This window comes from Phacochoerus africanus, chromosome 4, assembly GCF_016906955.1.
Source record: "Phacochoerus africanus isolate WHEZ1 chromosome 4, ROS_Pafr_v1, whole genome shotgun sequence".
NCBI lineage: Eukaryota > Metazoa > Chordata > Mammalia > Artiodactyla > Suidae > Phacochoerus > Phacochoerus africanus.
The window spans coordinates 77,458,894-77,471,575 of NC_062547.1; the positions used below are offsets into that span (position 1 = coordinate 77,458,894).

Sequence of the window (12,682 nt, forward strand, 5' to 3'; positions counted from 1 at the left end):
CCAGGTTGACCCAGCCTGAGGCGCCCTCTCGCCAGCAGACTGCTCCATCAGCAAGTTCCTGAACCGCATCCTGGGGCTGGAGGTGCACAAGCAGAACGCCCTTTTCCAATACTTTTCTGACACCTTTGACCACCTCATCGCTGCCGACAAGAAGGAGGGCAAATATGACATGGGTATCCTGGGTGAGTGCAGCTGGGGACACCCTCCCCCAGCCCCGAGCCAGAGTCCTGGACCACTGACTCACCCCACTCCTCCTCCCCAGACCTGGCCCCTGGCATTGATGAGATCTACGAGGAGAGCCAGCAGGTGTTCCTGGCCCCAGGGCACCCACAGGATGGGCAGGTGGTCTTCTACAAGGTGAGATGCTGCCGCCTGCCCCCCTCCCCACCACTGCACCACCCCCACCCCTAACGCCCACACCCCACAGATCAGCGTGGACCGCGGCCTGAAATGGGAGGAGGCCTACGCCAAGTCACTGGAGCTGACGGGTCCCCATGACGGCTTCTACCTCTCCTACAAGGTGGGCGCCCAGGGAGCCCGCAAGGCCTCCCAGAGGCAGGACCCCAGCCAATGGGCTGGGAGGGGTGCACGGCCAGCCTCCAGCCCTCTGGGGCACACATGCTTTGGGGACAGCCACCCAGGTTGTGTGGTGGCGCCCCCGCCCTCACACACACACTTGCCCAGGTCCGAGGCAACAAGCCCAGCTGCCTGCTGGCCCAGCAGAACCGAGGCAAGCTCTTCACCGTGTACAAACCCAACATCGGGCGGCAGAGCCAGCTGGAGACCTTCGACAGCCTGTGCCGGAAGTTCCACCGGGTAGGGCCCTGACTGTGCCTCCACCGTGCTTCAGTCTCTGCCACTCAGCTCTCCCTATCCTGGCTCCTCCGCCCCCAGGCCAGCCCTCGGACTCCATGCTCGCTTTCCTGGCCACCGGGGGCAGAATGAGCAGGCCTGGGGCCCTCGGGCGGGCATCAGTTCCTGCTTAAGCACAGGGGAGGCAGACAGGGCACCTCTCCAGGGGCTTGACTGCCCGTGTCTGCAGGTGACGTCAGAGGAGGCCAGGGAGCCCTGGGAGAGCAGCTATAGCTTCTCGCTGACTCACTGCAGCCACACCACGTGGTGAGGACCTGGGTCGGGTATGACTGGAAAATGGGAGATGGGGTGGCCCCAGGGGCAAGTGCACATCTGAGCCGCCCGTCCTCCCTGGGCAGGAACCGGCACTGCCGGCTGGTGCAGGAAGGCAAGGACTGCACGCAGGGCCTGCGGCTGCGGCACCACTACATGCTGTGCGGTGCGCTGCTGCGTGTGTGGGGCCGCATCGCAGCTGTCATGGCTGACGTCACCAGCAGCAGCTACCTGCAGATCGTGCGCCTCAAGACCAAGGACAAGAAGAAGCAAGTTGGTGAGCGGTGGGTGCAGCGGGGTGGGGGATGTGCGCACCCCTGCAGGCCCTGACCACTCAGCCCTGCCCCAACCCACAGGCATCAAGATCCCCGAGGGCTGCGTGCGCCGCGTGCTGCAGGAGCTGCAGCTCATGGACACCGACGTGAAGCGCAAACATGCACGCGGCCGGGCTCTCCCTGCACTGCCGCCCACCCCACGCCCGCTCGAGGTCCTGGACCTCACGTACAGCCCTCCTGCCCAGGCCTTCCCTCCACCCTCCCCCTTTGCCTTCCCGCCCCCTGCCCCTGGCCCCTGCGGCCTGCTGCTGGGCGCCCCAGACGCCCCCGATGCCCCGGCTGACCCCGCGGCCCTCCTGCACCAGGGCTGCGACATCAACTTCAAGGAGGTGCTGGAGGATATGCTGCGCTCCCTCAATACCGTGCCACCCCCCCAGGCCCCCGGCCCACTGGGTGCAGGTGGGGGGGCGGCAGGGGCCCCAGGGGGTGGTGGGGGCCCTGAGAGGCAGAGTGTGATCCAGTTCAGCCCCCCCTTCCCCAATTCCTAGGCCTGGGTATTCTTCTCAGACAAAACTTATTTATCTGTAATGTGCGCCATGTCTCCACCAGGGAAGCAGGTGGTGGGCGGGGTCAGGCCCCCCTGACTACTGAGGAAGGAGGGGCCAGGGGCCCTGGGCCAGCCTCCGGAGGTCTCCACTGTAGTGCCTTCCCGCTGGTGCCTGCAGACCCCCAAGATGCTGCCTGCCCAATGGGGTCTCGGAGGCCCTGCCTGGTGGGCAGTGGCTGATTGCAGGCCCCACTCAGGAGACTAGGGGGGAGGGGGCAGGCAGGGCCTGGGAGTGGGGGCCCTCCTCCTCTGTGCCTCTGTCCTCTACTGCCCGCTCCAGGCCTGGGTCGGGGCTCCCACCCCACCCACTTTACAAGGCCTAGTCAGGCCAGAACCCCTGAAATCCACAATACTGGGTGGCCCCAAGAGCTGGAAACTCAGGAATCCCCAGGTGCTCAGGGCCCCGCCATCTCTGGGGGGAGGGTCCATGGGGCAGATCTCCCCATTAATATATGCAATTCCCCCTTCGCTGTTCCCTAAATTATTGCCCAGCCACCTCTCCCAGGTCCTAGAATCTCCTGTGGAGCTGGTGGGTGGTCCCTTGGTTTCTATGTGTATTTATAATGAACTCAAGTGTACATATGTAAAGAGATCTTTTTTAAATATATGTGCCTTTTCATTACTTCCCAGGCTACCTGCTCTTCTGGCCTGCGGGGACAGTGGGGGGCAGGGGAGGGGCACCATCACATGTTCCTTCTAGGCAGGCTATTTATTTTATTTCATTTTTTTAAATTTATTTTTTTATTTTTGGCCACCCCATGGCACATGGAGTTCATGGACCAGGGATCAGATCCAAGCTGTAGTCATGAACTAAGCTGCAGCTGCGGCAACACTGGATCTTTAACCCGCTATCCCATGGTGCCTGGCCTGTGGATGACTGGGGCCAGGGTAGGAGAGACACCCCACCCCTGGAGGCTGTTTGTCCATTGTGGTCCTGGCACTGGAACTGCAGGCCAGCTGCCTCTGCATTGGCTGCCTCCAGCCCATTAGACACACGGCCTTGCCTGGGACCCCTGTGGTGGTGCCGCGTCCCTTTCATCAGACTCTGCCTTGGCTTCTACCCCTTTCTTCCTCAGGTGGTGGTGGCTGTGGCATGCGGGGCAGCCTGGTCTGGACCTGGCTTCCAGCCCAAAAGTTCGGGGGGGCCACCCCCAGCCAAAGGCAGACTAGTGCCCAGGAGGCAGAAGATTCTATGAAAGTGGTCCAGGGTGGCCCTCAGCCCCATCTGACCCTGCCATCCCCTCTCTAGGTCCTCACTCCCAGCTGCTGGCCTTTCCTGGGGATACTGGGAGTCCTGGAGGCAGCTGGCTCAGCCATGCCACAGTTGTGCCACCCTCCACACAGGCAAGCTGTGTCCACAGTCCCTTCTGGGGGCACTGCTTCTGCCAGATGAGGCTGGTGGGCAGGAACCGGGCAGCATGGTGGCTCGGTGCCCAGCCCACACTGGCCCGACACCCAGCCAGGGTGCTGAGGGCCACCAGCAAGCGGGAGACACACTGGACAAAACCAAGGTCCCCGGTGGCCACCTGGGCCTGGAGCGGCGCCCTTCAGGAAGCATTATCTTCCCTGTCAAGATTAGCTCTGTAGCACCCAGGGCTGAGTAGATTACCCGCCCAGGGCAGCAGGGTAGGTGGGGCCCTCTGAGCCCTGAAGAAACTCTACCCCCCACATCCCCTCCCCCACTTCAGCACCTGCTCCTGAGCCAGGAGGGGCCTGGGACAGATACCCTCCCACCCCAATCCCCACCCCCACCCCGGGGCAAGCAGGAACACTGAACTAGCCAATTTGTATGGTTTAGTCCCATAAGCAGGAACACTGAACTAGCCAATTTGTATGGTTTATTCCCACAAGGCAGCCTGGGGTGGGGTGCGAGCTGCAAGCTGGGCCAAGGGACCTTCCTCTGGCGGGGTTGCACGCCAGGTTCTCAGGTCTGCCCCACCAGGGGCTGGTTTTTAGGCAGACTGTCATGGGTGCCAGGTGGAAGGCTCTGAGGGCACAGGCAGCAGGCTCAGCACACAGTTGTGGAGCTAGAGGTAGCACGGCAGGTCCTTCTCTATGACCTGTAGGTGAGACAGGGTCAGTGGTGCCTCTCCCATACCCCCCCAGTGGGCTCCCTGCACAGGCTCCTACCTGGGGCTCTTCCATGGGACCATACCGCTTCACCACACAGCCGTTCTTATCAATGAGGAACTGCAGGACAGGTGGTGTCAGGGACAGAAGGCCACCGTGGTGGGACTGGGTCAAGCAAGCAAGCGGCCCCCACCCATCACTCCATTTAGGTCAGGTGGAAGCCCTAGAAGTGGCACCAGGGTGACTGGGGGCACCCCCCAGGCCCTCAGCACCCCCTTACCTTGGTAAAGTTCCATTTGATAGCACTGCGAAAAGAAGTGTGTCATCAGTAATCCCGTGGCAGCTGCAGATCCCCACTGCCCTCCACTCTCACCCCAGCCCCCCAACTCACTTTCCCAGCATGCCCCTCCCCTTGGGCTGGACTTTCATCCACTTCCACAGAGGGTGGGCATCATCCCCATTCACACAGATCTTGCTGAACATATCAAATTTGACGTTGTAGCCAGCAGCGAATTCTTTGATCTCAGCATCACTCCCTGGCTCCTGGGCAGAAAAGGGTGCTGGAGGTGAGGGGGGAGGGCCCTGTACCCTCTTTGGACCCAGATTCCTCAGACAGGCCCTCTCCCCACGCCCACACACAAGGACATCCAGGGCCAACCAAGACGTACCTGCCTCCCAAACTGGTTGCAAGGGAAGGCCAGGATCCGTAAACCACACTCAGCATATCGGGCGTGCAGGTCGACCAGCTGAGTGTAGTTTACCTCCGTCTTGCCTCATTGCGAGGCCACATTGGTGACGATGCACACGTAGCCCCTGGAGACGGTTGAGGCGGTTAGGACAGGGCTCCGACCTTACCCCTGCCTCCCCAGACCAAGCGGGCAGGTACCCACCGGTACTTGTCCAGGTTCACCATGTGCCCGTCGATGTCCTTGGCTGAGAATTCGTGCATGGAGCGAGCACATCGCCAGTCGTCGCGGGACGCGCACTGCAAGGCAAGGGCACACTGAGCAGCCTGCAGATCTCGGGGCTAAGGCCGCCCGCAACTCTCTCAACCCAGGGTGCCAAAGGGATGAAAACCGGGGCTCTGGGGCAAGGAAAGGGTGAGGCTCCTCCTCCCCAGAGGCGCAGGGCCCCCTGCGCAGCAGGTCGCATTTGACCTGAAAGACTGAGACCTAGGCTACCCCGCCGGCGGGTGTGGGGGCGCCGCGCGCACCGGCTCCTGGGACTCGGCGCTGCAGCCGCTCTCCCCGGCCGCGGGCCCCCCCTGCCCAGGGCTCTCGGAAGCCGGCTGCCTTCTCCGGAGGCGCGCCCTTCTGCGGCACAAACGAGCCCTCCGCCTCCGAGGGGTCCTGCGTCGCCGCCCGGCCGGCAACCGGCGCCGCTGGCCACGACGACCCGGGGAACCGGCGGCTGCGCGGCCCATGCCCGCCCGTCTCCGGCTGCGCCTGTGCCCACCGAGCGCCACACCCGGGGGACAAAGGGCCAGTAGCCAAGGCCGCGGGGCCGCTCGTCTGTGACGCCACCGCGCGGAGCGCCCGGGCACACAGGGCCGGGGAGGGGCAGTGACGCCCCGTGGCGCGTGATCCCGGATTTCCACCCCGTAGGGCGCCCCACTCTCTCCGGGCCAGGCGTTGTACCAGTAGCCGACGGCGCCACCCCGTTGCCCCGAGGCAGCAACTCTGTGCGTCAGGGGCGCCCACCCGGGGGTCCTCACCGCCCAGCCTTGCCCCCAGCCCCACCGAACGCCGCCCCCCGTCCCCGACCCAGCCTGGGATCGTGATCCCGGCCCGGGCGCTGGCCACAGCCCCGACGGCCGCGGAGGCGGCGGCCGATTGTCCGCGCGCCCCCTGCCTAAGGTCGCCACTGCTCCGCGCGCCGAGAGGCAGGCCGCGCGACCGCCCAACGGCCCTCCGGCCCGCCGGTCGGCAGCGCCTAGCTCACCATGGTGCCGGCCAGGCCGGGCACCGCCAGGGTCCCGCAGAGAAGCGCTGGCTTCAGCAGGCGGAACAGGCGGCTAAAGCTCATCGCGGCGGCGGGGGCTCCGGGGAGGCAGCGCTCCTCCCCTCGCCGAGCGGACCAATGGACGCGCGCCAGTGCCCCTCCCCTCCCCGCCCTCGGCCACGCCCTCCATCCCTCTCATTGGTCTTCTGCCACGGGACTGCAGACGCGTGCCTGCTCCAGCCAATGGGAGGTCGGTGTGAGGGGCCGACGGGGGCGGGGCCGGGGCCAGGCTGCGGGTGTGTTGCTGTAGGTGACTGCGCATGCTCTCAGGTAGCTGAGTCCACGCACTCGGTGCGGCCTCTGGTTAAAATCAGTTATCTGGGTGGTTGACTGCTGCGCAGTGCGGTGCCCGACAGATTTAGATACTACAGGAAACCTGTGAGGGGAGGCGGCGGCTGGAACTCTCAGAGAAGTCGCCCCAGCTCCTTGAAAACGGGATTTTCGGAGTTCTGGTTGTGGCGCAGCGGAAGCGAATCCAACTAGTATCCACGAGGATGCTGGTTTGATCCCTGGCCTCGCTCAGTGGGTTGGAGATCTGACGTTGCCCGTGAGCTGTGGTGTAGGTCGCAGACACGGCTCGGATCCCTTATTGCTGTGGCGTAGGCCGGCAGCTACGGCTTTGATTCGACCCCTAGTCTGGCAACTTCCATATGCCCTTTAGTGCGGCCCTAAAGAGCAAACAAAACAAAACAAAACAAAAACAAACAACTGGAGGTTTTCTTCTTAATGTAAATACAACCACGCCGAATGTCGGAATCCCCCCTACTCAGGCTTTGAGGTCTCTACAGGGCGTGAGGGACACCTGCGGCTGTTGCATCCCTGCTGCAGGGTACACCTGCACAGGGTCGGTTCACCGCCCTTGGACACCGCCTTAGCTGCTTATATAAGCGACACGTGAGCCCTGGGCGGAAGCGAGGGACCGTTAGCAGTTACCCTGCTGTCCCGCCCCCCTCCCGAGACGACTTGCGCGTGAGGACTCGCAGGTGTGTGTTTAGAAAGGAAAACGCCTGCCCAGAGGAATCTTTTGTCACTTCCAACGTGACACAGCAGGTGTGCACGCGGATAGCGATGGAGCTCCCGCTGGCTTGGCTCCAAACACAGTTCCACTCAAGGCGCAGGAGTTTGGCCACAGCCTGGAGGGAGAGAAGACCCACCCCATTCTTGGGAACTGAGACATGAATTCCACAGCCGGCCTGGTCGCCCCCCACCTCAAGCCATGGCTGAACATTGACCTGCGGACAGGAGGGTGGTTTCAGGTTTTTGTGCTGCACAGTCCTTGGGGGCAAGACTTTCTGGTCTGGGCTCATTTGGGGGGTGGGGGGCATGAGCTCCCTCCCTCTGCCCCAGGGAGCTGAGAGGACTTTTCTGGCAAATGGGACAGGACACTCCCCCACCCTCGCCTCTGCCCAAGCAGTAGCCAGATTGCTGCACTCCTGCCTTGCACAATAGCCTTCACCAGCTTGCTGCCCACAGCCTGGTCAGGAGAGGCCAGCAAGAGCTCTGAAGTCCCCACTTGGCAGGGAGCCCACACTGTCTCGGCTGGGTCACCTCACTTCCCAGGAACCTCTCCCCCATTTCCCACCCCGCTGCCTGCCATGGCAGTACTGGCTGTGAGGCCACAGTGGCAAGTCTGAGTGGCCCTTGTACAAACTCAACTATTCCCTGTTCCCTGCCCTTGGAAGCTCTAACTTTGTCATAAAGATGGCCACCAGCTGGTTATCTGCTTCAGGGTTTCCAGAAAAACAGCTCAGGGTAACACCCCCAAGGAGCACTTGCAGGGGGAGAGATGGAGCAAGGTTTTAACCTGTTCCCGACTTCATGCCAGTTATAATAAGAGCAGAGATGGGCAGGAGCAGCCCCATTATGGGCCCACTGGCACAGGTAGGGATTTGTGCCCAGGATTTCACAGCTTTTCCCAAACTTTACCCACTTTACTGAGGAGGCAGCGGAGTCTCAGTCTCCCCTGTGGTAACCAAAGTGTCTGCGTCCCCCAGTAGGGAGGCTGAGTTGCCCACCAGCCAGAGGCCTTGTTGGAGCACCCACCAGCTCCAAGAAGGACCAGACAGCGCCTATTCTATGGCCTGGCTTCTTGAAGAGAAAAAAAAAAAAAAATCACCATTCTAACCGAAGTGTACAAGTAAGTGATTTTTAGTATATTCACAATGTTGTGGGACCATCACCACTTCTAAATCCAGAACGTTCTTATCACCCACAAAAGAAACCCTCTGGGAGTTCTTGTTGTAGCTCAGCAGGTTAAGAACGGAACCAGAGTAGTATCCATGAGGTTGCGGGTTCCATTCCTGGCCTCACTCATTGGGTTAAGGATCTGATGTTGCTGCAGGCTGTGGCATAGGTCACAGATGCGGCTCAGATCTGCTGTTGCTGTGGCTGTGGCATAGACAGGCAGCTGCAGCTCCAGTTTTACCCCTAGCCTGGGAACTTCCATATGCTACCGGTGCGACCTTAAAACAAACCCTCTGTCCCCACTATGCCCATTACCAGTCCTTATCTCCCCATCTCCCAACCCCTGACAACCACAAATCCATTTTCTGTCTCTGGATTTGCCTGTTATGGATGTTTCACATAAACCAAATCATAATTCTCCATGGCCTCTAGGGGCTGGCTTCTCTCCCTGACCACACTGTGTTTTCAGGATTCACCCATCTTGTAGTACCAGTGCTTCACTCTTTTGCATGGCTGAGTGATCCCCCATTATGTGAATGGGCCACATTGTGTTTGTCCATTTATCCATTGACGGGTATTTGGGTTGTTTCCATCTTTTGGCTTTTTTTTTTTTTTTCAGGATCGCACCTATGGGAGTTCCCCTCATGGCGCAGTGGAAAGGAATCTGACTAGGAAACATGAGGTTTGATTCCTGGCCTCGCTCAGCAGGTTAAGGTTGCCACGAGCTGTGGTGTAGGTCACAGACGCAGCTCAGATCTGGCATTGCTGTGGCTGTGGTGTAGGCCAGCAGCTGTAGCTCCAATTAGCCCCCTAGCCTGGGAACTTCCATATGCCACCCGGGTGCAGCCCTAAAAAGCCAAAAAAAAAAAAAAAAAGGAAAGGAAAAAAGAAAAGAAAAAAAAAGGATCACACCTGTGGCACGTAGAAGTTCCCGGGCTGCATCAAATTGCAGTTGCAGCTGCTGGCCTACACCACAGTGACAGCAACACTGGATCTTTGATACACTGAGCAAGGCCAGGACCCACATCCTCATGAAAACTATGTCAGTTCTTAACTTGCTGAACCACAACAGGAACTCCCACCTTTTGGCTTTGTAATGCTGTACGAGTTTTATCTATCGTCAGCCTATGTTTTTTTTCATTTCTCCTGGGTATGTACCTAGGAGTGGAGTTGCTGGGTCACAGGGTAACTGTTTAACTGTTTGAGGAGCTGCTACCAGCTGCTGCCCCATTTTACACCCCCATCCAGGACTGTGATTTCTGAACCTTGGGCTCCGCTGGTTGGCACTGCCTGGTGGCAGCTTCCATGGAGACGGTTGCCACTCCATGCCCTATTGCTGAGGTCACAGAGTCACAGGTGGGACCTGAGTCATGGACTTTGTGGTTAGGCCCTGCAAGCCCACCTGCTCCTCCTGACCTTTCGCCCCCTCTCTCCTGCCCCAAGGAACAGCAAGACTACCTAACATCCCCTTGCCTGCCAGCCACTCCTGGGCCCTCCCCTGCCTAGATTTATCCTTCACTCCAGCAACTGAGTCAGATGCCTCTTTTCCCATCTTAAAACCCACTCCTGGAGTTCCTGTCGTGGCTCAGTGGTTAACGAACTCAACTAGCATCCATGAGGAAGTGGGTTTGATCTCTGGCCTTGCTCAGTGGTTAAGGATCTGGCGTTGCCATGAGCTGTGGTGTAGGTCGCAGACACAGCTCGGATCTGGCATTGCTGTGGCTGTGGCGTAGGCCAGTAGCTAGAACTCTGATATGACCCTGATATGACCCCTAGCCTGGGAACCTCTATATGCCATGGGACCAGCCATAAAAAAAGACACCCACACACAAAATTCAAAAATAAATAAATAAAACCTACTCCTGAATCTCCTCTCCACCTTCAGCCTGCCCCCGCATCCCCACCTCCACTTCCTTTCCTCCTCTAAACACCCCCAGCCAGGCCTCCTCCTTGGATCTGTCCTCCTCATGGTCATAAACAATGTCCCTTTGGCCCAACCCTTGCCCAGTGCTCAGGCCTGCTTTGATGGCGGTTCCCTGCCTCCTCCTCCAGGCAGCTGCTTCACCTGGCTCCCAGGCACCTGGCTCCCTCTCACCTCTATTCTATTTTCGGAGCATTTATGGAGTGTCACCGCTGCAGTCATCAGCCAGGTACCCTAAACTGTGGGTGCTGTTCTTGCCTCTGTTCTGCAAGGGGGGGCATCAAGGCACAGAGAAGTTAAGTAATGCACCTAAGTCCCAGAGCGAGGACTGGAGCCCAGGTGGCTGCACCTCTCTTCCTTCTGTGTTTCCTCCCCTCCTCCCAGAAGGCAAAGCTCAGGCCCGGCCTCAGACCTGCTAAGTGACCTCATCTAGCTGCCAGCTCCAGTATCTACCGTGTGCCCACAACCCCCACATTTGTCTCCACTCCAAGCTCACACTGAATTCCAGGCTCATGTCCCACTGAACTACCCGTTTCTCTCCTTAGGGCCCATGGGAGCCCCAAGCTTACACCTACGCCTTCCCACCACAGTCCCTTTCTCCCTCCTCTGTTCCTCTCTGTGTCTCTCATCTCCACATCCCATCCATCTGCAGATCTGTGAGCGCTGCCTGGACCTGCCCTCCCCTGCCCCTCCCTGGTCCCCTTGTATCTGCTCTGCTGAGATGCTGAAAATGGCTGCAAACCCAAGCTTTTCAACCCAACAAACACGGCCTCCCAGGATCTGCCCCACGTCACCCTCTGACTTCCTCTTCTCCCTGTCCCCTGGCATAGGCATCCTTGCTGCCAACACACCAGGCAAAGTCCAGCCTCAGGGCCCTTGCACACACTGTACCCTCTGCTTGACACACCTTCCTCCAGACATGCCCACAGCTCCCTCCCTCTCCTGCTCTGGGCTTTTGCATGAAACTTCCTTGACCACATTTGAGACTTCAAACCTACCTTCTCCTTCAGCCCACTTTCTTGTCCCCTTTTTTCATTTACTTGTGTTCACTTTTTTTTTTTTTTTTTTGGCCTGCCCATGGCACATGGAAGTTCCTGGGCTAGGGATCAAATCCATGCCAAAGCAATAACCCAAGCCACTTCAGTGACAACACCAGGTCATTAACCTACTGGGCCACACGAGAACTCCTATGTTCACTTTATGTCCTGTGTCTCCCTGGTATGTAAAGATGCTTGCCTGTTTTGTTCCACATCCCTGTGGGTGCTCATAAAATATTGAATCATTAGGAGTTCCCGTTGTGGTGCAGCAGAAACGAATCCGACTAGGAACCATGAGGTTGAGGGTTTGATCCTTGGCCTTGTTCAGTGGGTTGAGGATCCAGCATTGCCGGGAGTTGTGGTGGGGGTCGCAGACACGGCTCAGATTCTGGTGTTGCTGTAGCTCTGGCGTAGGCAGCGGCTACAGCTCTGATTAGACCCCTAGCCTGGGAATCTCCATATGCTGCAGGTGCAGCCCTAAAAAAAAGACAAAAGACAAATAAATAAATAAATATTGAATCATTGAATAAATGTATTACCAAGGGAGAAGTTACTGATGGCCTCCACTGACACAGGGGCACTGGGCTGGGCAAACCTCCTATGAACCGGGGTGGTGTATGTGTGTGTGGGGGCAGATGTGGAGGTTGTAAAAACATGCACAATCTTGGGGGCTGTGGGGTATCAAGGGGCTGGGGTGGGCCTCAGGGGACTAGGAAGACAGAGATGAGTGCATTTCATAAGCAGTGGGAGCTATGTCAAGCTCCTCCCAAGCTAACAATCCCTTTAGGTCCTCAGCTAATCCTCTAAGACGGGGACACTTTATTATTTCCATTGTGCAAAGTGGATAACTGAGGATCTAGGGCATTAAGTTGGACATGGCCCTGAGTCAACTGAGAAAACTCCCTGCAGTTGATCACACAAACACCTACGAAACATCTCTTAGTAAGTCCGAACATCCTGGGAACCGAGCGTACCCAAAACCCTGTCAAGGCCTCAGTCTCCCCTTGCTTCTGCCTACCTGAAATTTTTTTTTTTTTTTTGCTGCACCCCCTCAGCATATGAAAGTTCCCAGGCCAGGGACTGAATCCAAGCCTCAAGAGCGATCTGTGCTACAGCTGTGGCAACGCTGGATCCTTAACCCACTGGGCCTGGGATCGAACCCGCGCCTCTGCAGCGAGCGACCCCAGTCACTGCAGGGACAACGACGGATCCTTAGTTCGCTGCCCCACAGCTGGAGCTCCTGCCTCGCTGGATTCTTTTTTTTTTTTTCCCCTTAATTATTTTTTTTTATTACTCAAATGAATTTATCACATCTGTAGTTTTATAATGATCATAACAATCTGATTTCACAGAATTTCCATCCCACAGCCCAAGCACATCCCCCCACCCCCTAAACTGTCTCCTCCCGAGACCATAAGTTTTTCAATGTCTGTGAGTCAGCATCTGTTTGGCAAAGAAGTTC

The 12,682-nt window shown here is 58.4% G+C and overlaps 2 protein-coding genes across 10 annotated transcripts in view; one reads left to right on the forward strand and one right to left on the reverse strand.

Annotated features, from left to right (window-relative positions):
* The window catches only part of SBNO2 (strawberry notch homolog 2), a 49,624-nt gene extending 46,995 nt beyond the window's left edge, over positions 1–2,629 (forward strand). For 6 of the 8 annotated variants that reach the window (XM_047777758.1, XM_047777759.1, XM_047777757.1 and 3 more), the window contains 7 exons: positions 36–182; positions 263–357; positions 428–520; positions 685–816; positions 1,043–1,119; positions 1,212–1,402; positions 1,482–2,629. In XM_047777758.1, coding sequence (XP_047633714.1) covers positions 36–182; positions 263–357; positions 428–520; positions 685–816; positions 1,043–1,119; positions 1,212–1,402; positions 1,482–1,948 — 1,202 coding nt within the window. In that variant the 3' untranslated portion in view covers positions 1,949–2,629. The remainder of the gene's footprint in view (positions 1–35; positions 183–262; positions 358–427; positions 521–684; positions 817–1,042; positions 1,120–1,211; positions 1,403–1,481) is intronic. The other 2 variants (XM_047777760.1, XM_047777765.1) reach the window with 1 other exon arrangement.
* A 1,199-nt stretch (positions 2,630–3,828) lies between these two features.
* Positions 3,829–6,161, reverse strand: GPX4 (glutathione peroxidase 4). Of its 2 annotated transcripts, XM_047777766.1 has the most exons (7): positions 6,019–6,161; positions 4,968–5,062; positions 4,746–4,890; positions 4,469–4,620; positions 4,358–4,382; positions 4,138–4,197; positions 3,829–4,067 (listed from the first exon to the last, which is right to left on the reverse strand). In XM_047777766.1, the coding sequence occupies exons 1-7, from the start codon at positions 6,100–6,102 to the stop codon at positions 4,035–4,037; spliced, it is 594 nt and encodes a 197-aa protein (XP_047633722.1). In that variant the 5' UTR covers positions 6,103–6,161; the 3' UTR covers positions 3,829–4,034. The 2 variants fall into 2 exon arrangements, with proteins under 2 accessions (XP_047633722.1, XP_047633723.1); XM_047777767.1 differs by lacking the exon at positions 4,138–4,197.
* Between the last annotated feature and the right edge of the window lie 6,521 nt (positions 6,162–12,682).